The sequence below is a fragment of the Cyrtonyx montezumae genome, unplaced genomic scaffold, assembly GCF_038088225.1.
Source record: "Cyrtonyx montezumae isolate F1298 unplaced genomic scaffold, pur_monq_1.0 scaffold_8, whole genome shotgun sequence".
Lineage (NCBI taxonomy): Eukaryota > Metazoa > Chordata > Aves > Galliformes > Odontophoridae > Cyrtonyx > Cyrtonyx montezumae.
In genome coordinates this window covers 69,128,619-69,155,708 of record NW_027072089.1, presented here as the reverse complement: position 1 = coordinate 69,155,708, position 27,090 = coordinate 69,128,619, and the positions used below count along the sequence as shown (strand labels likewise).

Below are 27,090 nucleotides of genomic sequence, written 5' to 3'. Positions count from 1 at the left end.
CTAAGACAAAGTATAGGCCACAGTTTCTGCATTTCAAAAACTATCAATTCCTCATGTTGCCTATGCCCCCTTAGTACAGTGTTGCAGTCTGTGCATCACCACAGACAGGCTTCTTTAAGGAGCCGTTACCCACACAGGGCCAAACGTTGCTGCAGTATTCCCTAATATGCATATTTGGGCACAGAAGGGGTTTGAGATCTGCATGCTTTGGCTTTCAGTACATGCAGTGGACAAAAACTGCATCTTCTTAAGAACAAATAAGTCAAAGCCTCAGGAGTTGGTCTTCCATGACCTCTCAGAGACATTTAATGTGCGCATATTTTTTGAAAATTAAATTATATTTTGAAGTATCAATCTATTCTACAATTATAAGCCATTTCCCATTCTGATTAAGTCCATCCTTAAAGCAACATCAAGTTTCTTGCATCTTCTGGAAATTCATTAACTATCAGTATCCTGTCACCACTTGCCCCATTCCTTAGCTGAACAAGAAAAAAAAACCTCACATCATAGCTTTAGAAGTCTAGTTTCTGCTTCACACTTATTAAGCTTTTAATGCTATTTCAGGAACACCTGGACCGCAAACCATCAACTTGGTCAATTTTAAAGCCAAAGTAGCTACCAGTGTTGAAAAACTCGGGAGAGGGAATCTGTGCTGGCTAACTGGAATACAGTCCAACTAAGTCAGAAAAACAACACACTTTAATGTACTGCTGCTGAATGCTTCTCTTAAGAGAGAGAAGCTTTCCTTCCTCAACTCTTAGACTCAGAAATACTAACATACCAACGTAGTGAGCAGAGACTTCACTTCATACACAGTGCTGTATCAGCTTAAAAGCTGTCCTGCTGCCTGGAAAGGGCATGTTCCAGTTCTCGGTACAGAAGACAGCAGCTTTATTATGACATCCAAATTTAAGCCACAGATCACCAGCTCAGCAGAATCAAATACTCAGGAGCAGCTGGCAACCAGAACAGCAGATCTGTCACCTCAAGGTTCATCCTGGGATGAAATTAATGAAAAGCTGTGCTTATCTATACTGGGTAATGCAGTGAGGGCATATTTCTGGCACTGAGTCATGAGACAAAGCAAGACCATATCAACAAGCTTTTCTCAATCAAATGCACTCCATAATTAGATGTGAGTGAATCTGCCATGTTGCGGACAGAGCAAGGCCCCCATGCACTGGCACCTTTCTTTAGCAGCTTGCACAGGCTTCTGTGTCATTAGTTTTGTTCAGGAACTGTGGGTTTCTGTATTTGAATTCTCTGCCAATTCCAATTCCCTTGTCTTTGTTTCAGCCTCAGTATATCCTGCTGTAAAATTTAGTTTGAGTAAGATGAAAGACATGCATTCTAGTAACACCCTTAAACATATTGTGTATACACAGAAAGTGCTCTGAGCTATTTTACAATCAATGGGTCAGAATATACACAAAAAGCCAAGAGGCTCTTAAGAGACCATTCTCTTCCATGAACTTTCAGCGCTGGTCTGTATTCCCACACTTCACTCCAGTTAGGAAAATATCTGTTGCTCTACTTTGGCACTACTACAAACACCTGGTTTGGACATCATTTCAGTCTTCTCACTCATAAACGCTGTGGGAGCTGAGAGAGAGTGAGAAAGAATGTAAGAATTTGAATTCACACCAAAATTCTGCTGAATTCTACTCAATGGCAGATTTCAAAACAAAGACTACTGTGGCTTTTGCTCCTACATTTTGCAGACAAGCTTTTACGATAACCATTTACTTAGGAAATGTATTTTTCACCTATGTGATTTATCTTGCACAACATCTCATTTGACCTTGTCAACAGCTTTGGGCGATCAATTGCAATTTATCCATCCCCAGGCTAGGAATCAGCCTGAACACAGTATGTTAAATACCATGATTCTCATAGGAATATTTATGACCCCCACACCTTAAGTATACCTTAACCGCATCACTTCAATTGCTGAAAAGTTTGGCAAGGGCTGAAATTTCACACTATTTGAGTGGGAACTAAAATATCAATATCCACAAATATACAAAACTAGAATCAGAATTTATGTACAGGAAACAACAGATTTGCTTGGATCATCAACAAACAAAATGAGTAAAGGCAATAACACTACCTAACACAGTTCTTCAGGCTTCCCTGAATTCATCGTTTTTTTATCTCAGTGAGAAATATCACCTAATGAAGTTGGTTCATAAGGAATCCAAAAACTTGTACAATGCTTTATGATCTTTTTAAGACACAGAAAGCTCTAACAGCTTGTAATAACCTGGCCACAGAAAGTAAGCATTTCCAAGGTGCATCACAACAGGCTGCTGCATACACACTGGATAGCTTCTGGACAAAGGCAGAGCAAAATTCTGTTATTCCTAGAACGTATCAAATAACCCTTGCCACTGCTGTGGTAAGCAGAAACTGAAGTAGCTGATTTAATGAATGTGAACAGAACAAAAAAACTGAGCAGACATAGAAGTAGTGATAAGTTGCAGGCAAATTCTATGTACAGGATCAAGGTTACACAAAGCTACAGAGGGGAAAGAATATTGAAATTCTGTAATCCAGATGAGGAACATTACACATTCACAACCCAACTATACTCTTGGTAAAGCAACTGGCATCATTAGAAATACAGTCACAGAATTGTAGGAGTTGGAAGGGACCTCTAGAGATCATGTAGTCCCCACCCCTGCCAAAGCAGCTCCCTAGCCCAGGTTGCACAGGTAGGCATCCAGGTGGGTCTGGAACATCTCCAAGAGAAGGAGACTCCATCACCAGTGAAATGAATAAAATACAACAAAACATCCCACTTTAACAGTCAAGAGGCTGAATGTCTTTCAGTGCCAGATTTCAAAGCCTCAAAATAGCCCTAGACCCCGATGACCAGCTTTCATTGGTTTTGCATCTCTTTCCAAGCAGTTGCACACATAAAGGGTTTTTGTTCTTCGTGCTCATTTCTCAGTTGAGGAAAACACATATACAACGCTCACAAGACACAGAATTCACCTTGAATACCTGACAAGCAAAACACTTTTTTTTTTTTTTTAATTTTAAGCGACTGAATCATCTCTCTTCAGTTCAACAAATAGCATACCATCTGACTACTTGAATACTTCTCTTTGCCAGTTAGACACACACATTAATTTCTTAACTCAATCATACAGCAGAAAAGTCACATTCCTGAAGGTATGCACTAATTTACGCTGCAGTTTCCAATAACCTGCAAGATAAATGCAATTCTCCTGCCAACAAAACATGGATGACTTTCAGGTTTAGGACATTTTTATCCTCCATCTGCTTTGTGATGCCTTCTCAGCCCTCTACGCACATGTCTGCTAACAAACAACATGCTCTTGAAAACAAAAAAGAATACAGAAGGCACAGGGCATCTCTGAGCTTTGTTTATGTGCACCTTAAGCAAATGACTAGCCTACAAAATACAAACCACCTGCCTCATTCTTTCATCTGTATTTTTAAGGAGAATGTAAATAAATAAACAAGACAACTAAATACTATTTTTAATTTTTCCAGCTTTGTTAACTAGTCAGCCACATGACCAAAAAAACCCACCAAAACAACCCTAACGTTTAGACATCAGCTATAATGCCTTTCCTTTCCAGGCTGCAAAGAGGCTGCCATAGCAACAGCTGTGTGCACTTAGAGGGTCACAGTAATATCCATTCTACAAAAGAAATAAATCAAGATACAGATGATCTTTTTCCAATAAAACATTATTATCTAGGGGAGTAGTGGCAATATTCCAGCACATCTGGATAGCCACCCAGAGTTACTCAACAGTGACTCACAAACCAATCTGATTGTATTTATTTATTTATTTAAAAACAGCCTTTCCCTGCAACTCCTTTTACAGTCTTCATCCTTCATCACTACAATCAATGGTGTCCTTTTGAATAGCGTTCCAGCTATTCTTCTTAATGCTTAGAAAAACAGGTAACAAAAGCATCTACAGAAACAGTGAGCATGTCTCAGCAGCTGACTACTACCGTGCTTCCCAACAGGAAATGGAGCAGCACCGTTGTGCTTGAGAAAAATAAAGAAAAAAAGTTTCCCTGTAAGAATAGTTTAACATACAGTATTTATACTTTCTTTATATGTGAGGAGTGCTATGATAGCTCTGGCAAGGAAGCATCGAACAGAAAACTGATGGGGGAGCTATGTCCACACGTCTAGAGCTAACAAGGAATTCAATCCTGATCAGCTTCAAAGACCAACTGCTTTGTGCATTTGTTTCAAGTGCAAAGTAGATGATTCACATCTAAAATATTCCTACCCTGGTCCTCCATGAGGTTTTGCTGAAGAAACTGCTTTAGAACACTACACTTCCTCACTAAACAGACTATTTCTCTATGTAGGGTGAAAGGGGTAAAGACATATGCTCTGACATGCCATGCTCCACAAGCCTTTCAAATTTTCACTAATCTAAGCAGTAAAAAGATTTAACATAAGTCTAAATCAGAAAGCAAATAATCTACAATTGTCAAGATTTGTCACAGTCTATAATAAAAAACTCCTACTCGAGTCTTTATTTTTGCTCAAGCTTATCCTCAATTCTCCCATGAGATTGTAAATATGTATGATCTGCGTCCTGAATCAGATGAGAAAAACAGATTTGGCTGAAAATGAGGCATCAGCCTAATTTTTTTCCCCCTCATGTGTAAGCTCCCAAGCCCAGCTCACTGTTGAACTACAATAACATTTACACCAATTATTAGGAAAAGTAATGAGTTGCACCAGATGCTGCAAGCTAACATACCAACTCATTACACAGTATCTAGTATAAAAAGAAATATAACTTCTAAAGGAGTCTAAAACATGAGGGAAGCCATTCTCAGATATGATCTTTAGGTTATGAAGAACTGTCAATACACAAGAGTAAAATGCAATGTTTAAAACAGAAGTCCCGCTAAACAGCAGGGTTGCCTTAGTAGTCTGATGCTTTATCCACACACAGCAGCCTCCTGAACTGTCAGTCTAACCAAGTGCCTGACAATGCAGTTGCTGCATGAAAAACAAAAGTGCACAGCACCTCTGACTCCGCAATGTTATCCTTCAGTTGTATCACAGTTCCCTATTCTGACCATTTCCCCTTCCCCGTGATGGAACAAGCAAGTGTATTTACACAAGAAGGTAGAAACTGCTTGTGGAAAAAAATATTTAAAAAGTAGTTGTAAGAAAAATAATATAGAAATACATCTACAAAACCTCCAACAACCCTACTCCTAGTCCCCAGTCTACAACAGATTACAAAATTCACTGCACAGCAGAGGGTCATTACTTTGCATGCCAAAGTTTTAACAGTGAAGATAACATTGGATAGTAATGGTTTTAAGGCTTAAAGTTATGACACGGCTTATCATTGGCTTTACCTCTTTGACATGTGTGTGAAAGGAAACAGACATGTCCAGCAGGATCTTGCGTTGCTCCACACGTCTGACAAAATCCTGTATCCTGTCTTCAAGCTGATGGGCAGCTTGATATATTTCCTCTGGATCACACTCTCCGGTCTGAGCAAGCTGTTCAGCAGCTTCTAGAAGTTTATCTGCGTTGGTGTATGTGTTCTGCAGGTAAACAGATCAGTTTCACAGGATTAAATCAAAGAAAACTCAGTTATTATGTTTTAAAATCCATCTCATGAGTGAAAATCAGAAGGAGAAAAAGACCCTCGGAATGCATTTTTCTTTTTTTTTTTTAAGTAGCAGGATATAATCTTACTGAACATGTTATTGTATTTCTAGGTACTTTCTCATTTAATTGTTAACAAACTCATTTCTTAGATCTTTTTTTTTTAGTGTCTATTTGAATATCTCCTTCACCCAGAATCTTAGAATTATATTACTTTACATTCACAGCTAGAGTAAGTGTATACCAACTTGTGAACTGGCCTGTCTCAGCACTTAAAAAAAAAGAGCCACAGCAGTGCCAACAGCTTACAAGCTGGCTCAGTTTACAGCCAGAAGACTTTCAAAATGTGCATCATAGGTTCATAAGGTTGGAAAGGACCTACAAGATCATCTAGTCCAACCATCCTCCTATCACTATCCCTACCCAACTACTAAATCAAATCCCTTAGCACCTCATCTAAACACTTCTTGAACAGATCATCAGTGTTGAGGAAGTCCTAGCTGTTGATAGAGATGCCTAGCATCAAACTGATACACCCAGCAGAAGGCAGAAACTGACCAGACACAGAAAATCTCCCTATTACCATACACTCCCTTTCAGAAAGGAGGTATCCAAAATTCACGTGCCAAGTGGATCACCATTCAAGAAAGCAGCAACAAAGATTTAGAAATAGGCTATGGCTGAGGACTGGAGTGGAATACTGCCCCAGTATGCCACAGGAATAAAAAAAGAGCTGATTGCAGCAGAAAACAGAATGCAAGACATCTGCTATCTGATGTGCTGAGCATGCTACAGTCCAGGAAAGATAGGGGGATTTTAACAACTCTTAATGCTTAGAACTTACACTCTGCATGTTTACAATTCTCATTAATTCAAAGTAGGACTGATTCTGAACACGTGTTATAATTTGAGTGTCCCCTTTTTTGAATCTAACTTTGGGTTTTCATGCACTAGAATGGTTCTCAACATGAACTCATTGTGAAAGCACAGAAGGATTTGAACTCTGGTGAAAACAAGTTCAAAATACAGTACAGAAGCTTTACTGATGTCACTGTGTTAAAGTCTTCTGATAAAGTTGTTCCACAGACTACGAAAAAAAATCCTTGACAATGTAAACTGCATCTTTCTCTTTTCCCTTTTGCTCTCCCATCCCAACTCCTCCCCATATCAGTTATGTCAGATAAAAACACTGTATGCCAGAATAAATTAAGCCTATGAAAAAATGCTTTTCTTTGACATAAATGCATTGTCACACTTCTTGTTAGTATCACAGACTCCAGGAAAGGTAAATCCAAACCTGGACCTTAAAGTCAACCAAATGGGTAAGAAATCCAAGTTATTCTCTGGGGAGAGCTTGGTAAGGAAGCCCAGGGCACAACTCAGTGCAGCTTTCATATACTGAAGGGGAGTTCTCCCTTCATTTATTACACTTATGTAAGGAATTTAGTCCATGCTGCTTCTTGATTCTGACTAAGTGCATCTTAGGCTTTTCACAACCTTCAGCTTTTTTTTTTGTTTGTTTTTTGTTTGTTTTTTTTTTTTTTGTTTTTTTTTGCATTCAGAGGCAGAGAAGTCCTCCCAGTTTCCCTGGGAAAGCCAGCAGATACAAACACTAACCCACCCTTTTCAGCAGGGAGAGCATTACTCAGTGCTGAACATCTCCAGCTCAGGCCCACTGGCCCACAATACACTCTGATCTGTGCTCCATGTTTTGTGTTTCCCAGTCACTAATCACATGTGTTGAGGAGCAAAGCCGAAGATCCTCCAGGCACTCCTCGAACAACAAATACTTCATCAGCCCCAAGAACCGCACCCAGCTACAGATGGCTGAAGCAAAAGCTTCCCATTTTAATGAAAACTTTATCTTGTATATGAAGCATTGTTTATGAATTCCAAAAGTACCTTCCGCATAACAGGCCCAGGCACAGCAAGCTTCTTTTTCTGTGAACTAAAAGATGATCTACCCGAGCTTCAAATTCAAGACAACCAAGATTCTGCTTCAAAGCAGGCTGCAATTCTCAAACCCCAGCAGCAGACACATGCCTTATCACTAAAATTTGTCTTCCAAGTAGAGCTGGAGTACAACACAAACACTTAACTTGGCAGATAATAACTGCCCTTCAGAATAGAAATCATAGCAGATAAGAGAACTCTACTAACTCTTGCTGATCCCGGTCCTATGCTTATTCCTAACCAATGCTTGGAATAAGAACTTGCAATGAGAAAAGTTTGAAAGCATTGGTAGTGAGGGGCAGTCACCAGTTAGAAGACTGGACAAAAGGGACAGGAGCTTTCCCTCAAACCTGTTACCTGAGTAGTAACAACAATAAATACAACAGGAGTGAGTACAGTTTAGTGCACTGTGGAGGGGAGGGAGAGATGAATGCATATACAGACAGAGGAAGATTAATAGAAGTATACAAAACATCTAAGGTAGAGACAATTAAAACAATTTACGCATTAAATTCAGCTGATAATATCATGTTTAAGCATCAGAAAACGTATCTGAAATGAGAAAAAAAAACAAACCAAAAGTACTTTTCATCCAAGGAGCAATTAAACTGCTGAACTCATTGGCACAGGAACTGGTGTACATTCCAAAAGTATAAATGAGTTCAAAAACTAGTTAGCCTAATCAAGAGAAGTCCATCAATGACTCAACGATGGCTGTGATGCATCCTTCAGTTTCAGACATCAAACAAACCCAAACAATTGGGAGGATAAAGGTGACATTTTTATACTTTTTTTCAGCATATTGTGATGGCCATGAGACACAGTCCTTTAGTTTGGTGCATTACAGCCATTCATGGGTACAGGAAAGTAAGAATTGGTTCAAGTATAGAAGCTTTTGGAGTTAGACTTCAATTAGTAACATTTTAACACTTCTATTGGCTCCCTGTATTTTATAAAACTTTGCTGTACCACTTCCTCTCAAGTTGTGAATAGAGATGACTGAAAACCCCTGACATCAAAAGTCCTATTTAAAACAAAATGAACAAGCTAAAAGAAAAAAGAAATAAGAACAAAAACACACACAAAAAAGCCCCAAAATCACAAAACTTGGGACAGCTAGAAACATAGGCAAAGAATAAATTATATTATCTGAAAGTTATTTAAAGAAATTGAAAATTGCTTGCTTTCTTAAACATAACCTTCCTTAAAATACCAACAACAGGAATGTCTTTTGCAGCTTGCTTATATCCAGCGTTAAAGTAAAGAAGAGAAAAAATTCAGAGGGTGTGTCTCTCTTGGCAGTCACTATAAATTCAAAAAGTTAAAGATGAAAAATATTAAAAATGATTACTTATTAGATCATTTTGTCCATTATTCTGTCAGTAGAGTATGGCTCCCCATAGCATACTTAAGGTCTTCAACTAGTCTAGTTTTCAGTATTGCCAAAAATAGAAAATCCACTCATCCCCTCAAGAGATCATTTTAAACTCTAGTAGCATTCAACTTTAGAAAACTTTTGCAAAGTATTTGTTGTAAAGCTTTCTATCTTAAATATAATGAAAATTAACAACTTTTTTTTTTTTTAAACAGTTTATATCTCACTAATAGTTCTACATACTTCATATTCTTTGGTCAACTCAAACATTTTCTTCTTTGCTCAAATAACACAGTATTAAGTATGAGATCATTCACATTTTCTTAAGCGTCTTACACAAATAAATTCTTGCTTCTCTGACTCAGAAAAGTAAGTACATCCACATGGAAAACATTACAGATTTTATTTGAAATGAGGTATTAGATATGTATATGGAAAATGTAGCATATGAGTATCTAAAACTAGCAAAGTTTTATTGTTTTGTAAAATTTTATAGGAAATTAATATTGTGGAAATTTTCTGAAGCTATTTCAGTTCCTCAGACATTGGAGTGCTGTAAGATTGTGTTTACAGTATGATTTTATTCAGAGCTTAATTAGCTGTTAAACAGAAAAACGCTGATGCTTCTACTATACTGGGAGTCACCACAAAGCTCCTGCAAGTCACTTTGTATTTTCTAGTAATTCACCTTCTGTTTCGAGTGAAGGGTTACAGCAATCCTTCCTTAAATAATTTTTTCTTGATGACCATCAGGCATGTTAATTAATTGATAATTATGAACAGACAGCGAATGCTACTAATAGGAAGGATTTGAGTCTTCAAAATCTCATGGGTTTTGTTCACATTTCTTTTCAAGGCTATTATCCAAACCAATTTTCCCTTTTTCTGCTCCCTGAATTCTTTATTCTCTCTATTTCATTCAGTTTGACATTTTAAAAGTGTTACAGAAAAGCGTGTTTAGAAGTTCTATCATCAGCTCTATTTAAGGCAAAAACTTAAGAGTCTTCCTATAGAAAAAAGTAACGGGGTATGAGTGATTCAAAACAAGAGGGCATTTACAAACTCAACTGCATTTAAAGAAAAATCATAAAGCCAGTTTGCTGGCTCACCTGGTTTCTTAGGAGCCTTTAATTCTTTTTCTATAATTATTTTGAAAGCATTTTTTTTCCAAAAGAACAAATAAATAAACAGACAACTAAAGGCAGCTCTCTTGGTCTTCAATGCTCCCATTTTTTAAGACATGAAAGTTTGCCTTTTTCTGACTTGAAACAGGAACACAGAAGAGAAATAAGTAAAAGCTTATGACAGACATAAAATAGGCCATTATCAGAACTGATCACTTATTTATTTATTTATTTTTGTTAGTGGAGCTCTCTATGCCTAGCCTTTCCCTTCTCAAGTATAGTTTTCATATATTTCCACAACAAGTGCTCAGTCCTGCATATGACATTTTCACCTGTGCAACTTCTTCAAAGTCTTCATGGCGTTTCTGTAATGCTCTAGCCCGATGCAGGGATTTTCCCACTCCAGTGTGTTTGCTAAGAAAGGCTTCTCCATGGTTTTCAATCCAATCCAACACCTGTGGTGCAAAAGAAAAACATGCGACAATAGGTACACCGAATAATATTTTGTTTCAATATGAATTCAACTGTTGTGATAAAAAGACAACTATCTAAGAAACTAAGCATATAAGGTACTGTATTAATGGATTAAACTGCATTACTGCCACTGAAGGCTTTTAGTTACATCCCCTTATTAACAACTACATGAACTTAGATTAAGGCAATAACTAGTTCAAGCTAGATAAATTCAATGATTTAAAATACATTTATTTTGAAGCCTACCAAAGACAGCATAACTTCTATGCATTTATCAATTTGGCAGCTAATTTGATTAAAGTAGCTAAACCCCTGGTGATGGTCTCTGTGATTTGTGCATTCAGCTCACATTTCTCTGTCACAAACACTAATGAAAGTTTGCACATTTCCAAATAGTGCTTGTGAATAACAGACAAGTTTTATATTAGAGGAAGAGAATTTTCCCTTACTTCATATTGTGAAGCCAAAAAGAAAGATTTGTTAGAAAAATATTTTATTTAAAACACAATATAATTGAAATGCTTATGAGAAGAATGATATCTACATTCAGAGCATATGAAGAAGTCTCCCCAGTTCCACGGAAGTATCTGCCTAAAACATCAAATAGATTTCACTGTGTATTGTAAATTTTATAGCTGAAAATATGAGGAACTAAAGACATTTTAAGGATGTTAAAGCTTCTATCACAATCACTGGTTTGATAGATTTATAAATAGTAAGTTGTACATGCAATTAGTTCCTGCCAGTTAACACAAAGAATTACTGCACATATACCAATTTTCTGATGAGTGAACAAACAAAACCATCTGGTCTCTCTCCAAACTAATACATCTTAGCAGTACTTTAATTTTTTCATTAATAAGCATGCATATGGTATTTAATTTTTTGTTCAATACTTTGAGATTCAAGAACACTATACCAAATTAAAAACAACTCCACATGAGTATTTTTTTTTCAAGCCAGATAATCATTTTTACACAGTACTTATAAAGAGGTGCAGAATGGTTTACTTAATATTTATCTCCAGCATTCTTTTTAATATATCATAGAATCTCAGAATAGTTGAGCTTGGCAAAGACCTCTGAAGGCCATCTGCTCCAACCATGCTCAAGCAGGGACACCCAGAACCACTTGCCAGGGACCATGTCCAGGCAGCTTTTGAATACCTCCTGTGTTCCAGTTTGTGCCATTGCCCCTTGTGCCACTAGGCATCACTGAAAAGAGTCTGGATACATATTCTTTACACTCTCCCTTTAGGTATTTGTACATACAGACCAGATCCTCCCCAGACTTGCTCTTCTCCATGCCTTATAGTACCAGGTCTTAGCCTCCCCTCATAGAAGAGATGCTTCAGACCCTTCATTATTTCCATGACCCTCTGTTGGACTCTCTTCATTATGTCCATCTCTCTCTTGTAGTGGAAAGCACAGATTTGGAACAGCACTCATTGTGAGATCTCATCAGTGCTGAGTAGAGATCCTATCCCTACACCTGTGGGCAATAGTTTGCCTAAAGCAGCTCTAGATAGCATCAGTTTTATTTGTGGCAATGGCACATTGTTGGATCATGGTCATCTTGATGTCCACTAGAATACTCAAGTCCTTTCCACCAAACATGATTCTGAGCTGGGTGGCTCCAGCATATACCGGTGTCTGGGCCTGTTCCTCTCCATGTACAGGGCTCTGCAGTTTTTGCTGAACTCAGGATTTTCCTTTCAGCCCAATAGAAGGCAGAGAAATTAAAAAATGTTGTATTTTGCTTCATTTTGAAATAGACCTGGCTAGAGCGCCATACCTTCTCTTTCTCCATATCTACTGGTGTCCTTGACTCTAATATAATAACTTGGGTGGGGTTCCCTTCTTCCTTCCACTGTACTTGTTCAGTACTGAAAGCATTTGACATTTAGTGCAGTGATGATTTTTCTTGCCTCCATACAATCAGACTTAAGAACTATTCCTGTAACATCCTGGCTGCATTTGATAGAAACATAATCACAGAATATCCTGAGTTGGAAGGGACCCTAATCCCAAACACTATTCCCATACAAGATATCCAGGCTTTCCTTAGTACACAAAATGAAATAACGCAGTGTGATTTTCTCATTTATCTTGACTGTTAGAATCTTTTTTTGGTTTGCAAATCCACTTATATATGATATCTTTTAAACAATAAACAACCCTATAATGCTAGATAATGTCCCCATCTCCAATTGCCAGCACTTCAATAAATCTCTATAGTATGTACACACTTGTTTTTCCTGTTAAGTATTGCCAAATGAATGGTTATTTTACGTCAATATACATTTTCATTCGCTTCTTTCAAGGGTAACAATTAATGGGAGAAGGCACAATGAGGAGATAAATCTGGATTCAGTTACATGCAAATTTTGTACTATCAAGGCTTTTAACTAGTTTCAGTAGCCCACTCTGCTTTTCTCACTATTGAAAGAGCTGAAGAGAGACATTTGGATGAGAGAATTAGACTGGACTCTGGAGACTACTGGCGATTATAAGCTAACAAAATCAACAGCAAGATCTGTCCCAGAAAACAGATTAAGAAGGTAAAAGCAGCACAGGAAGAAGTTTTGTGCCATATAATGCTCAGGAACTTCTCAAGAAACCGTCACAGAAATCCAGAACACAGAGCGTGACTTGAACTTGAGAAGCACTGCTGCCTCTAAGCCAAACCACGTATTACAGCTTAGCCTTCTTACCCCAGTACTTAACAAAACTGAGGTAACCCTTTATTTGAAAATTTCACAGCACGTAAAATCAGAGTCCAAGTTAGAATTTTCACTTACACATCACTAAGAACTTTAACATATCACTTCAACCAAAGGATAACATCACTAATTTACATTGGTATTAGCCATTTGAATCTTAATGCATTTTTGCTCCTCCTCCTGAAGAGTTATTGAAGAGTTATCACACAGATTATACCAACCCACTAAGGACTTGTCTAATACTGAAGGTACATGGAAATCACTCTCATAGTGCAGTAATACACAGTAACTTCAGATACTCAACTCTTTTCATCAAAAGGGTGAATAATATTTTTCTCCGTTACAGCAAGTTCCTTTAATAAGATGCAATTAAGCTGTAACTGCGGCCTCAGCAGAACCATCGTTATGGCCATCATAGGATCTAAAAAAAATGCTTATCATTAAAGCACTGATACAGAATATATCGTAGACATAATTACTATGGAAAGATGGTTTCATCTTCACAGAATCAACATCCATGGCTGCAAAATATGTTTTGTGTATGCTGTTTATAGATACAAACTATAGACAGCTAATATTCTGCAGATTCAACACGCTCATTCTCACAATTTTTCCCCACATCATTATCCAATCCATTCCCCCCACTCCCTTTAGCTACTATGTACACTTACATTTTTCTGATTTACTTGGTGCTACTTTCCAGACATTAAGCTCAGAAGGGGAAGGTGGAAATCTTTGAATTTCTGATCTTCAAGCAGTTAAACGTAGAAATACTCTCTGTCCTAAAGAAGCAATTCACACTGGCACTGCCTCAAAACAGCACAGTAGAATCAGGCAGTGAAATCAGTGGTATTTTGATGCTGAGCAACTAGAAAGCATTCTTGACCCACCCTTCATTAGTCAAAACTGAAACAAATGACTTTTTCAACAAAAACTCGGGCAGAGTCCTTGAGGAAGGCAGATCAAGGAAGGAGAAGCAGCAAACTTATCCAGAACAGATAAAGAAGCCATCCAAGGTTAGTGGAGACTGAATAAATAGATGTTTTAAATCAAATTCTACAAGTATGTTTTACTAATTGCTGATCTGCAAACTATTAATGCCATTCTTCAGGCCCTAAAAGTTTTCACTGTTTGAGTGTCAGCAGTATTGTTCCAAAACTGTTAATGTTCAGTTTTGACTTTCTGTGGCCTAGCAGTATAAAACTCCATATTGTTATAACAATACTGCTTTATTTTTTTCCTACCGGGATTGTCAGAGCCAATTCCTTTCCTTTTCTGAGTTGAAAAGCTAATATGTATTTTGCTTTGGTAAGCTTATGTCAATTCTTAAGCATAACGTTACACTTCTATTAGCATGCTCTGTATTCAACAACTATTTACAAAAATTGAATGCAACAGTCAGTGACCTGATATTTTTAAATTCTTCCATATAAAAAAAAACCTCCTTTTTTGAAATTAATATAAATCAATTACTACTCTCATATTTTTACCTACTACTTTTATGATTTCCATGAGCTACTTTCCATACTGTTAAACTGTTTGCTCCAGTAATTTAGGAGATTATTCTCGGTGTACATAGTTAACTAGAACTGTAATGTTTTTATGGATTTTGAAAGCTTCACTAGAATCCCATTCCAATACTAAACAAAACAGGGAAGAAAAAAAAAACACAACAGTTTTTTAAGGTAGACAGGTGGAATAGGAAAAGATGTGTTAACAGCCAATTCCCTCCTCCAGTCAGCTCTGCGACTCAATATTTTCACGAACTGACTTATTTCGTTAATAATAATTAAGCCAGGAATGGGAAGAGGAAGAAATAACAAACTCACGTTGAAGGGCAGTTATAAACTCACTTAAAATGTAACTTGTTTGCTTGTCACTATGTGTCTTTTAACTACAGACAGTTGAAGAGAAATTGCACTTATTTCACTGAATCACAATGTTGGAAACGACCTATAAGATCATCTAGTACAAACGTCTTCTCATTACCACTGCTACCACAGGCAACTAAATCATATCTTGCAGCTCCTCATCCAGACAAACATAAATTGTTATTAGCCATACTCACACATTGCCAATCAATTTACAGTCTCCACTTCCCACCTCTATGATGCTAGATGGCTGCAAGGACCATGAAATAAATTCTTATGCAGAAGCAGCATTCTACTCCCACCCTAGGGCTTGTACTTACTGCCCTGTTGCACTCTCCCCTAGCTACTTTATTTCTCCCTGATGTAATGCCTGTGAATGTTCATTCTAATATGGAAAAAAATTACATTTAACTTCACTGGCAATAATGAAAAAAGATTTTCACTCTAATTGCTAGACAATCTTTAATGAATTTATTTATTAAGGTTTGAAAAAAAGCTAACAAGCTTGAAATAGTGCAAATGAGAAACAAGATATTTGAGAAAGTTCCTTTGAAGCTCTATACAAACCATACCATAACTGTCTTGGATATAAATAGTAGCAGTGTCTCAAAATCAAGTAATTTCATGCACTGAATTAGTGCCAACAAATATTCAATAGAAGAGCTAACATTTCTCCGACAAATCAGATTGCCTGGTTTAGGTTTGTTTTCTCTTTCTATTGTTAGAAAAAAAGAACCTTTCTTGTTTAAGATCACTTTTTTTTTTTCCTGAGGATTTTCAGAGCTGAGAAATCTACAAATTACCAAAGTAAGGAAAAAGCATCACCTACTTACCATTTTCTTTAATGCTTCTGCCACTGTTTGATAAATTTATCTGGCCTGGATGTTGAACTATCGTTGTCTTACAGCATGAAATGAGAAGTTGTATTTCCAAAGGGAACATAAACCACTATTCACATTGTGATCAACTAAGAGGCAGTGTCTAAATTGTATCAATATCTAAAGCTAATTTAAAGTAACATAGCAAATAGTTAAACCACCACATGCAACTCTTCCAAAGTGGCTGGTTAATGGCTATTAGACAAATAAAACAAAGGACAGCCCAATCTCTCAGCTGACTGGTCTCAGACAGAGAAGGAACATCCAGCTCTCTGCTGAAGAAGCAGGTCATGATTCTACAATGACTTTAAAGAAACCACTGCAGAAAGAAGCAGTTTCTGAGCTAACTCCACTCAGAGCCACGAACTGGGAAGTAAAAGAAAATGAGAATTTAACATTTTATGACTCCCAGGATAACAAATCAAAGAGTAGAATCAGCACAGTAAGACTCACTGTAACATTTAATGAACACCTTCCCCTGGGTAATAAACTGCCCGCAGCCTGGCCTATGGGCCTCAGACCTGAATTATGCATCTGGCAAACAACATCAGGAGATCATTTGGCTAAGTACTTCCTCCCCAGACTGAATTCAAACTAGAGGAGCAAGTTTCAGGACCCAATCCTCACTTTTGGGACAAGGCTACAGCTGAAAGGAACTATTTAATTGTATGAGAAACAAACCATCATTTCAATTGCTGAAAATTTCTTATGAAGACTACATACAGGTGGATTCATTTGTGGATTCTGCCTTGACAGTTTTGACAGGTGCTCCTCATTGACCATACATGCGAGTACCAAACACCAGACCCTCCTGACCAGCTACTACTGATGTTACAACAGTGGTGAGGAACCTCTAGGATTTATATACTGGCATAATACTGTTCTTGGTGTGGCTTTCTGTGCCTTTCCTGACTATTTTTAACAGTCATTTGGCTTTTTTTTTTTCTTCCTGTCAGCTGACATTTTTCACTCCACACCCTTTGTCACAGCTGACTACCGACAGTTTGGAAAACAGTTTGCCTTTTGAATATTGCCCATTTTTTTTCCTTTTTCTTTTTAAAAGTAATTAACATTTTTACTAATTTTACACTTAGTTCTTTTTTTTTTTTTTTTTAACTTTAACTTATAGGAAAAGATAGGATTTGGTACAGAAATTTGAGCTAACAAGATTGCTCACCCTTATCCCTGCCAGACTTAAACCACTTTGTCAATTATTGCAAACTATGGAAACCAGCTTACTTCACTCCCAACTGCCCACACCTAGCATCATTTTGCAACAGGTAAGTACATGAAATTTTACACGAAGTGCAACAAATGTGGAAGAGACATTATTTTAACAGAATGTATGTCTGGTTATCTAAAATCCACATTCACAAATTTCTGAGCTGTAAACACCTGTACACTGAAATGAAAGAATGCCATCAGAAAGTGTTGGTCTTTCTTATTTTTTATGATATAGATATACAAAATAAATTACCAATATCTCTATCAGCTGCAGACTAAAGCAAGCATTATAAGTTTAATGAATATCCACTTACAAAGGAGTTTTCTATAGCTTTAAGTTTCTAAGCTAAAACAAAGTCCAAAAGAGATAGTAATTTCTGTACTTAAGTTTCTATAAACGTCATCATCATCATAAAAATACGGCAGCTGATAACTGCTAATTCAATAATGACCACTGACGTTTAACCCAGCAGGTAAGTTAAGCACCACACAGCCATTTGCTCCCTCCCTCCCCAGGTGGAAGGAGGGAGAGAATTGGAAACAAAAGAACTCATGGACTGAGATAAAAATATTTTACTAAGACAGAAAAGGAAAACAGAAAGAAAAGTGTGACAATAATGATATATGTATAGCCACAACGCAATCACTCTCCACCTACCTGCCAACACACAGCACCAACACAACCAGCCAATGCCCACCAGCACCACAAGCTCTCACCTCCATCGACTGACACCCATAACCCTTGAGCTGCAGCCACCCCCAGCGGACTCCCCACAGCATTATGTCCTTCCGCATGGTGTCACGTGCTATGGAATAACACTTGGCCTGATTCAGGCACCTGTCCTGGCTCCGCCCCGTTAACTGCAGCTGCACTATGAATGCAGCACTAGTCCCAGCCCAATCCCAGGCACACACCCATCATCCAGCAACAACCAAATGTCGGTGTGCTGTCAAAACTGTTTTGGTTGAAAGCAGGATGGTGACACTGTCAGAAAGTCATCTAATCTGTATTTTTTATACCTCTTTAGTACAATATGCTCAGATTTAAAAAAAGAAAACAACACAAGTACCAATGAGGATATGAAACTAATACTTTGTTACAGAATACAGCTGTTCATTTTCTGTATGTTAATACTACGAACCTCTTTTCTGACACCAAGTTAAGAATTTTAACTAGAATGTGAATATCAGTGAGTATCAGCTTCTAGTACAAGCTGAGAACAGCTTCTCTCTAGAAGAAATTCCTACATGAATTGAAGTAACAAGAGAAGATCATTAAAAAAAGAACTAAGTGGAGCTAACTTCTAAATACAGTTTCTTCCCATGACACTTCTCATAACATACTTAACTTGAAATCAGTCGGACAATCATAGAACCACAGAATTGTATGAGTTGGAAGGGACCTTTAAAAGCCATCTAGTCCGACTCCCCTGCAATGAACAGGGACATCTACAGCTAGATCAGGCTGCTCACAGCCCTGTCCAGCCTGACCCTTGAGTGTCTCCAGGGACGAGACACCCCTCCAGGTGATCTGTTCCAGTGCTTCAATACCCTACTGTAAAAAATATTCCTTATATTCAATGTGATTCACCCCTCTTTTAGTATGAAACCATTTCCCCTTGTTGTATCACAACAGATCTTGCTAAAGATTCTGTCCCCTTCTTTCTGATTAAATTCCCATCAGACATTTTAGAGTTGCTATCAGGTCTCCCCCGAGCCTTCTCCAGGTTGAACAGCCCCCAGCTCCCTCAGCCTGCCTTCATAGGGAGGCTGTTTCATCCCTTGGATCCTTTCTTTGGTCCTTCTTTAGATGTGCTCCAACAGGTCTGCATCTCTCCTATACTGAGGGCTCCACATCTGGGTGCAGTAGTTCAGGAGAGGTCTCACCAGCACAGAGTATAGGGACAGGATCACCTCCCTTGACCTGCTGATTCCATGGGACTATTCAATTGTTGAATGAGATAACAGGGGTCCAGTAATCAAAATCTAGCTGGTACTGCAACCATCATCAAAACAAAATTTAGCAGAACAGACAGGCGTTTAGACAACATGGAATACAACCTACCTGTTGAACATCCTGTTGAAAAACACACAGCTGAAGCCGCTGGTGCAAGCGAACCTTTCGATGCTGCCAAATATTTTCCAGTTGGCGCTGGTGGTGAAGTACTTCATGGATGACATCCAGAACGTGATGAACTGCTTTTGAGTAGTTGGCAGAAGCAGTGAGGGAATCGGAACTTCCAGGAGTCAAAGGTCTCTGAAGTTTGTCAAGCAGTGACTTTCCATCTTGGCTCACCTGGTCACCAGAAAGCACAAAGAATTACTTGTCTTGCCAGAATTTCATTAAGTCTGCTTTTTCAATCCCTCTGCTTCCTATTTTAGATATTCTTTAAGAAGGAGAGGAGTAATACTGATGATTTCTATTATTCCAGGCGTGATTATGTGCAGCTGTTATTTAAAAAAAAAAGACAACAACCAAAAAAACCCACATAACTACATTTTTATATGCTTACTCTATGCTAGATAATTTAAAGAAGCACCACTCTTTTAAATAACAGCCTGTCTTTCCCTAAGTGTGCTTCTCCTTAACACTATTTTTTTTTAATTCAATTCTAACTTAGAAGCTCTTCCAAGTTTCACTTCCCTTTTGTTTGTAAAGCCCCTAAAATTATACAAGGGTCCAGAACTGCATTTCCAGTATCATCTCTCCCTCTTCGTTTGCTGTGAGAGGGAACAAGGAAGTTACTTTTTACAGGTTAATATTAATCTGATAAATGCATTTAGACCAACAGATGTGGACACAGTACACACTTTGATCAGATCTGATTCTGATTTACAATTTTTAGATTATTACTGGTACTGGCAAGCCAAAGACAAAACAGTGTTATGACAGACTTATACTTGATTTGCTTTAAACTATTTCAAGAAGCAGAAATATATTATTTTCCAAAACGTGTTTCAACTACTGATGGTGATAAGAAAGAGCAGTCATTTATAATTGTCTTCTCTGTCCCAAACCACAGCAAAAATATTTATTTTGCATGCTAATTAAAAAGCCATAATCCTACCTTATCCAGTCACTACTGATATTTAGCATTTGCCAAGGCTGTCGAAAGTACTTCTTATTAATGTTAGCTATTCTGTCACTTTTAACATGAAGCACAGAGAACTATCACAACTTGGTATCACTCACCCATCAGTAAAGAACTGGTGGCACACCAGTCATCTAAGCTTGTAAGCATAGGTAAGTTCCTTTTTAGTAATAAACAGTAATTATTTTCAGTAAAATAAGGTTCCGGTCTAGCCTTAAATGTATCTACTAAAATTAATCTACCACTATGCAGTGAAATCAAGTTGTCAAGACACAGCAATCTAAAATGAACGATGAAATGTGGTAATTGACAGTGCTCCTCTCTCACCACTGTCCATTTATCACAATATGAAAGGAGCTCTGTGCTGCAACAGAAATGAAGTCCTACACATAATGATAAGTAAAACTTCTATAACATTTGTACATAGAAAGATAACTCTCATCAGTCTTTGAAAGGGAATGCACATTTAATTGAGGGGAAATAAAACTATGTCCAGAAGAGGAACATGACTTGTACATACAACTCTGACTACTATTTCTCCAGAAAGTCTGGTATCTAAAGAATAAGCTGCTCCTTTACTAGATGGAAAAAAGCAGAAGAAAAGTGTCTAAGCCACAGCTCTGAAACCCTAAATAAATTTTCAGGGTGTTTGTGAGAGCAAACCTATTATCTACCTATCTAATTTATTTTGATCACGCATCATCAGGAAACAAACAGTATATACCATGGTAATTCACAGTACTTATTTACAGTTAATGGCAGACTCCAGTTCATTCATGTCCCTGTTAAAAAGCACATCAAAGAAAAGGAAAAAAAAAAAAGAAAAACAAACAAAAAAATCCACAAAGAACTCCAGTGTTTTAACTTCCAAGCTGTGTAATCATTATTCCAGGCAGCCCTAACCTTTATTCCTTGGTGAATTCTCATAGAGCATACACCTCAGACAGTCTCTTTCACATTCATCTACTACAAACATGCTATATCTCTGTATTGTTTAAAAGAAGAGATTATTTCAGCAAAGAAAGTTTACAATGAAGAAAACAAATCTTCCCATGAAACAGGGTCTTAAGAATGAATTAAGACATACAAACAAGATCACAAGTTTTATCAGCAAAGATGGTATGCGGAATAGAGATATCAGCATGTGCTTTGCACAGCAACTCATGAACTTTGGACATCTGACTAACAGTAACGACATTTATGCATGCCCTAAGATGGCAAGTATCCAAAAAAATCCAGTTTTTATATGCTAGCAATACAATCTGATCATCAGCACTAACCTTACATTCCTTTACTGCCCTTATGATTCACTTGCCCACCACAGAGTTGGTTCACCAGAAAGTAGTTTAGTCTTTTATGTAGTGTATAAATCACAAACAGTGCTTCATTGCCACATCACTACCTTTTAAAATATGCAAGCTGTACCCTAAACTGTCCTGTGACCATTGAGCACTTTAAATCATTATTTAATCAAATGAATATTTTCACATAAATTTTCATGGGACCAGAAACTGCTTTATTTAATTCAGAGTAATATTAATTCTATTTAACACCAAAATAATATAATTCTGTGATGCTAACGACCTTGGAAAAAAAAATTAAGATTAAAAAAAAATAGCTGTAAGCTATTAGTGCAGTCAGCATCCATGCAATTTCTCAGTTCAGCTAACTGAAGTACGAGAGAACTCAAAATTTGAAGGATAGGTACTTAGATTATCATTTTTAAGCCACCTTCAGAATAAGCATTTTATCTTAAGCTCTATTTACAAATATTAGAAATGCTAAGAAGCATTCTCAAAACTATTTTATTGTGCTGAGAATCCAAGATTAGAGCAGCAGCACAGGATGTGCTTACCTTATGAATGCTGACTACACAGGGCTTGCTGGTTCATAGAAGTGCCTTCAAAGCTGGCAGGACTAAGTATAAAACTTCTGGGTTGTAAAATGAGATCTGCTGGTCAAGTCTTTTATGTCAGACAGTTTCAGAGACTGATATTCAAAACACATTTAAATCACAGAATCACAGAATGGTAGGGGTTGGAAGGGACCTCCAGAGATCGAGTCCAACCCCTTTGCCAAAGCAGCTCCCTAGCCCAGGTTGCACAGGTAGGCGTCCAGGCGGGTCTTGAATATCTCCAGAGAAGGAGACTCCACCACCTCTCTGTGCAGCCTGTGCCACTTCTCTGTCACTGCGCTGGTGAAGAAGTTCCCAAATACATTTGAACTTCCTATGCATCAGTTTGTGGCCATTTCCCCTTGTCCTATTACCACACACTGCTGAGAAGAGTCCAGCCTCATCCCTTTGCCTTTTGCTCCTTCGATATTTATAGATGTGGATCAGATCACCTCTGAGTCTTCTTTTTTCAAGGCTGAACAGACCCAGGTCTCTCAGCCTTTCCTCGTAAGAGAGGTGTTCCATGCCCTTTATCATCTTTGCAACCCTCTGCTGGACTATTTTGAGGAGATCCCTGTCTTTTTTATACCAGGGAGCCCAGAACTGGGCACAGTACTACAGGTGAGGACTCACCAGGGCAGAGTACAGGGGAAGGATCACCTCCCTCGACCTGCTGACCATGCTCTCAATATCTCCGCCTTATCAGCAAACATACCAGCAGAGTACTTTCTCAAAGAACACCCAGATAGTTTATAAGTATTTTAATGACAGTATCATACTGCTATTAAAATGTAGTAATATGCAAACGTAAACTAAACATCCTTAATACCCTACACGGATTGTTCACATCACTTTCATACCATATTTAAATTTCTTTGAGAAGATTAAGATGTAAAACTCAAGTTTAAATATGACTAATAGCAACATCCAGTACACTCAACTAAGAAAAAAAAAAAAAAACAAACCTGGCATTTGAGGTTTCAACTAAAACTAAAACACTATCCAACAAGTGATGGCAGTTCACAAGCCAATCTTCAAATAACACCATATTATCTAGGCAGCAACTTGAGAAAACAAACAAGATACATACCTCAGAGTAAGCCAAGGTAATATGCTCATATATCCCCTGATGATGATGGATAGCATCTTCTAAATCTTGCAGTTCTGAAGGAAGCTCCACCTCACCACAAGCTTTACACCAAGAATCCACATTGCTCATGTACTGCAACAGAGAAAAGACACTGTACTTAATTTGGAGTTCTTTCAACAGGTAAATATACTTTGGAAATACATGAAAGGATGAGGATTTAACAGTGAGAATTGTTAAATGTGTTTTTTTCTGAACTGGACAAAATGAACATATTAGAGTACAAACAAATATTCAAGTCTAATGATACTCATGCTTTTAGCTACACTAAACTTTCTTTCAGCCCTTCACATACTGGCAGGCTTAATTAGATGTTGGCAGCCTTCATAACCAATTAAACTGCTGGCAACGCTGACACTTCAAGTTTACTCTTGCTCCTTTTCTCAAATTTGCAGCTAAAAAAGAGTTTATTTCACTACACATCTACTATTTCTGATGCATGAAAGGCAACAAAAATCTTGTCTACACAAAGAGGTAAAGCTTTCAAGTCAAGACCCTCAGTTCTTTCCTGTCAGTTTCCTGTGTAGATAGATATTCATGGTATATTAAGTCATCACCTCACCTGTTTAAAACCTTTGTAGAAAACCAGATTATTTTGCATGCACACTTATATATGTAGAATTAATGGTGAACTGTTCACTGAAACACTTCGTAGCTGTCTTGTTGGAAAGAGACTGTCAAATAGGCAAAGCAGTGGTAAAACACAAGAAATTCACACCTTCATCCCCAAAGTACTAAGTTCTCCACACATAAGCACTAAATTCATTTGGCAAGCTACTACTGTAGCAAGCTTGTAAGGGATTTACAACTCAAGCAGGGGTCTCTTAGGACTAACACTGTACTTGAGCACACAGCTATGTCAGCATAGCTGTTCAAGTCAAGTTTTTCAGGGGAAATTGAGGATACTGAGACAGAATCTCTTCTACAGACAATTTATCTCTGAAGCTTAAGTTATCTTGACAGAAGAGAAGCTGTCATAGCTGTATGCACATCTGAAGTTCTGTCAACTTATTTTTGACAGCTAGGGGGCATGAATTTTATACCCTTGTTATGCTAGGAAAGGAAAGAGGAAAAAAATAATCTGTTTTTACAGATTTTTTCACAGCTGTTAAACTTAGTATAGCCAAGCACACATGGTATCTGGCAAAATAAATCTATCTTCTCTTTGTGAGAAGTTCAATAATCCCAAAAGTTTTAAGAGGCCAAGCCATTTCTCTCATCATATGTTACTTACTTCCTGGATCACGTGTAACCTTTTGATGAAAAAGTAATTTGGTACTATGTTATTGTATGACAGCTGGAAGACAGGATGATAAAATGCTTATTTCTTTGATAATTCTCATTTCTTTAAGGGTCAGTTCTAAAAATCTCTAACATTAAGCACTAAACATCAAAAGAAGCTTTGTGTGGGACCATGGAGCTGAGTCTTTTGTTTCAGACAGCATGCATTGACAACTGGGCAGTCTTCACTTGTGTCTGTGGAGGTAACAACCCTTATCTGTCACTTGCAAGGGTAAATAGGCATTTTAAAAGGATGCATTTCTTCTTTCACTACTTATTTTTCAGTCATTTTTGTGTCTCTTAAGGGGTTATCTCTCTCATTCCAGACTCACTCTCCACTGTTAACGCAAATGCTAATATATCATGTCCAGATAGCTTACAAAGCAACTGTATCAATCCATCATAGTTAGTTATCAAGTGAAAACTTCAGAAGGAGCAACTAGAGAGACTACATAAATTAATCCCAGCAGATGCTGCAATATTTTCTGTTTCCTCTTGTATGTATGCATTTAGCGATGAAGAAGGTAACATGAATTCCTACTATAGCTGGCCAGCATGCACACGAAAAATCTATTCTCTAGACTTCTAATAAAAAACAATTATTTTTCACAGAAAAAGATAACGCTTCAGGTCAGAGTATACCCATCTCTTCATCTTTCTTGCAGTTACCCATCTTTCTCCCACCCGTAAAGCCAACAGTGAATAAACATTAAGCCAAATAACCCATGAATTAGAAAAGCATCTATGCTGCCAAACTTCCAAGCTGTATCTATCAAATGCTTCAAGCAAGTTGCTATCTTTTACAACAGAAAACCATTTCCTCCTTTTTTTTAAAGTGACTTCTCTTTAAGATCTCCTAAAAATATTTATTACAGTGTCACTAGTTCATGTACTTTACCTTAAGCTTTCTAAGATTAAACCAATGCCATCACTAATGAGAGGCACTGTATATTTGCATCTTATGCTCATTTCTCTAATCTCTGGAAAACTACACAGAGTTTCTGTATAGTTAGTTGAAAATGGGGGGAAAAAATCTTCTTAAGTAACAAAGTGTGCAGCCTCTAGATTTCTGTAGTTATCAGCTCCTAACTGGTCCATTCAGTTATCCTACAGTTATATTGGACAATTTAGCAGCCAATTTAGCATGGCAAATGGAAAGAAAATTATTTATGGCAGCTGTGTAGTGTATCAGATCAGTCAGTCATATCCACCCAAGAACCTCAGCTCTCCAAATCCACCAGAGATGTACACAGCAGACACTCTACAATATCAATGGGTGACTCAACAGCACATGCATTGCAAATCCTTCAGAACTGAATTCCCTTGAGGGGAAAAACATGCTTTCACCATTGAGACTATTAACTTGGGGATATTTATTCCTATTTCTCCTACATATGCCTCCTCTCTTGCAGTTGCACACAGATAATGACTTAATTAAAATAATTGGTATGGGCCCACAGCTAAATTTTTTATTTAACTTAGGAGAAATCTCCTACAGGATACTGAGTAAACATTTCCCTCCACTATTTCAGATTCAGAAGACAGTTAATTACCTTCTAAATGTTCAGGCCAGTTCAGCTAGTTTTCTATAAGCAATTACTATGAGTTAAATTCTAACAACTCAAGGACTGATTTTGAATATTTCTCTCAATGAGGCGGAGGGGTAAGGCCAATAATACCAGTGAATGATTTCTGCAAGTTGAAAAGGCATCATATTAATTCTATTTAAAGCTAAATGCTTATCTTTCCTTCTTTCAACTTAAAATCTTCATCTAGCTTAGCTTTTATGTCTCTTTTGTTTTGATTCATATATGTAATTTGGCTAAGATTGATCTTGCATTGGTACAGGCAAGACAGAATGGGGAGAATATGAAGGCAATAAGCTGTCCTATAGAGAACAAACTTTCATTTGAACACTGAAATCGGCAGAAAGTAATGCTCTGGCATTCTTGCTTTTTAATCACTCAATTTACTTTCAATGTGGATTAAGTACAACAGCTCAATTCACCATTCCAACATGGAAGCTCCCTTTTGACTCCTTCCACATTCACTAACCTGTTCAGCTTTCTGATGGAAGATGGAGGACATATCCAGTAACGTGCTACGTTCATCCAAGGCTGCAGCAAACGCTTTCCATTCTTGCTCCAATTGACTAGCAATCTGTTTTATTTGCTGTGAAGCGTAATGGCCAGACTCAACCAGGCGATTTGCTACTGACATGATGCGGTTTATGTTTACATACACGTTCTGTGGAGAAGAAGTAAAAGATTAGCGCAAGTTTGTAGATCACTTAAGTGTAAAGCTATACTTCTATAAAACCATTCTTTATTATAGTAATACTTAGTAGACTGGTTTGGCATAACTAATTTTTGCATGCCCGACATTAAAAGAAATCTAGGTGTATAATGTAAGCAGCCT

General features: G+C 37.5%; 1 protein-coding gene across 3 annotated transcripts in view; it reads right to left on the bottom strand.

Annotated features, from left to right (window-relative positions):
- The window catches only part of TRIO (trio Rho guanine nucleotide exchange factor), a 230,644-nt gene that overhangs the window by 119,859 nt on the left and 83,695 nt on the right, over positions 1-27,090 (bottom strand). For all 3 annotated transcript variants that reach the window (XM_065752445.1, XM_065752448.1, XM_065752446.1), the window contains exons 7-11: positions 26,728-26,919; positions 23,335-23,466; positions 19,324-19,554; positions 10,422-10,544; positions 5,382-5,573 (exon numbers count right to left, since the gene is read on the bottom strand). In XM_065752445.1, coding sequence (XP_065608517.1) covers positions 5,382-5,573; positions 10,422-10,544; positions 19,324-19,554; positions 23,335-23,466; positions 26,728-26,919 — 870 coding nt within the window. The remainder of the gene's footprint in view (positions 1-5,381; positions 5,574-10,421; positions 10,545-19,323; positions 19,555-23,334; positions 23,467-26,727; positions 26,920-27,090) is intronic.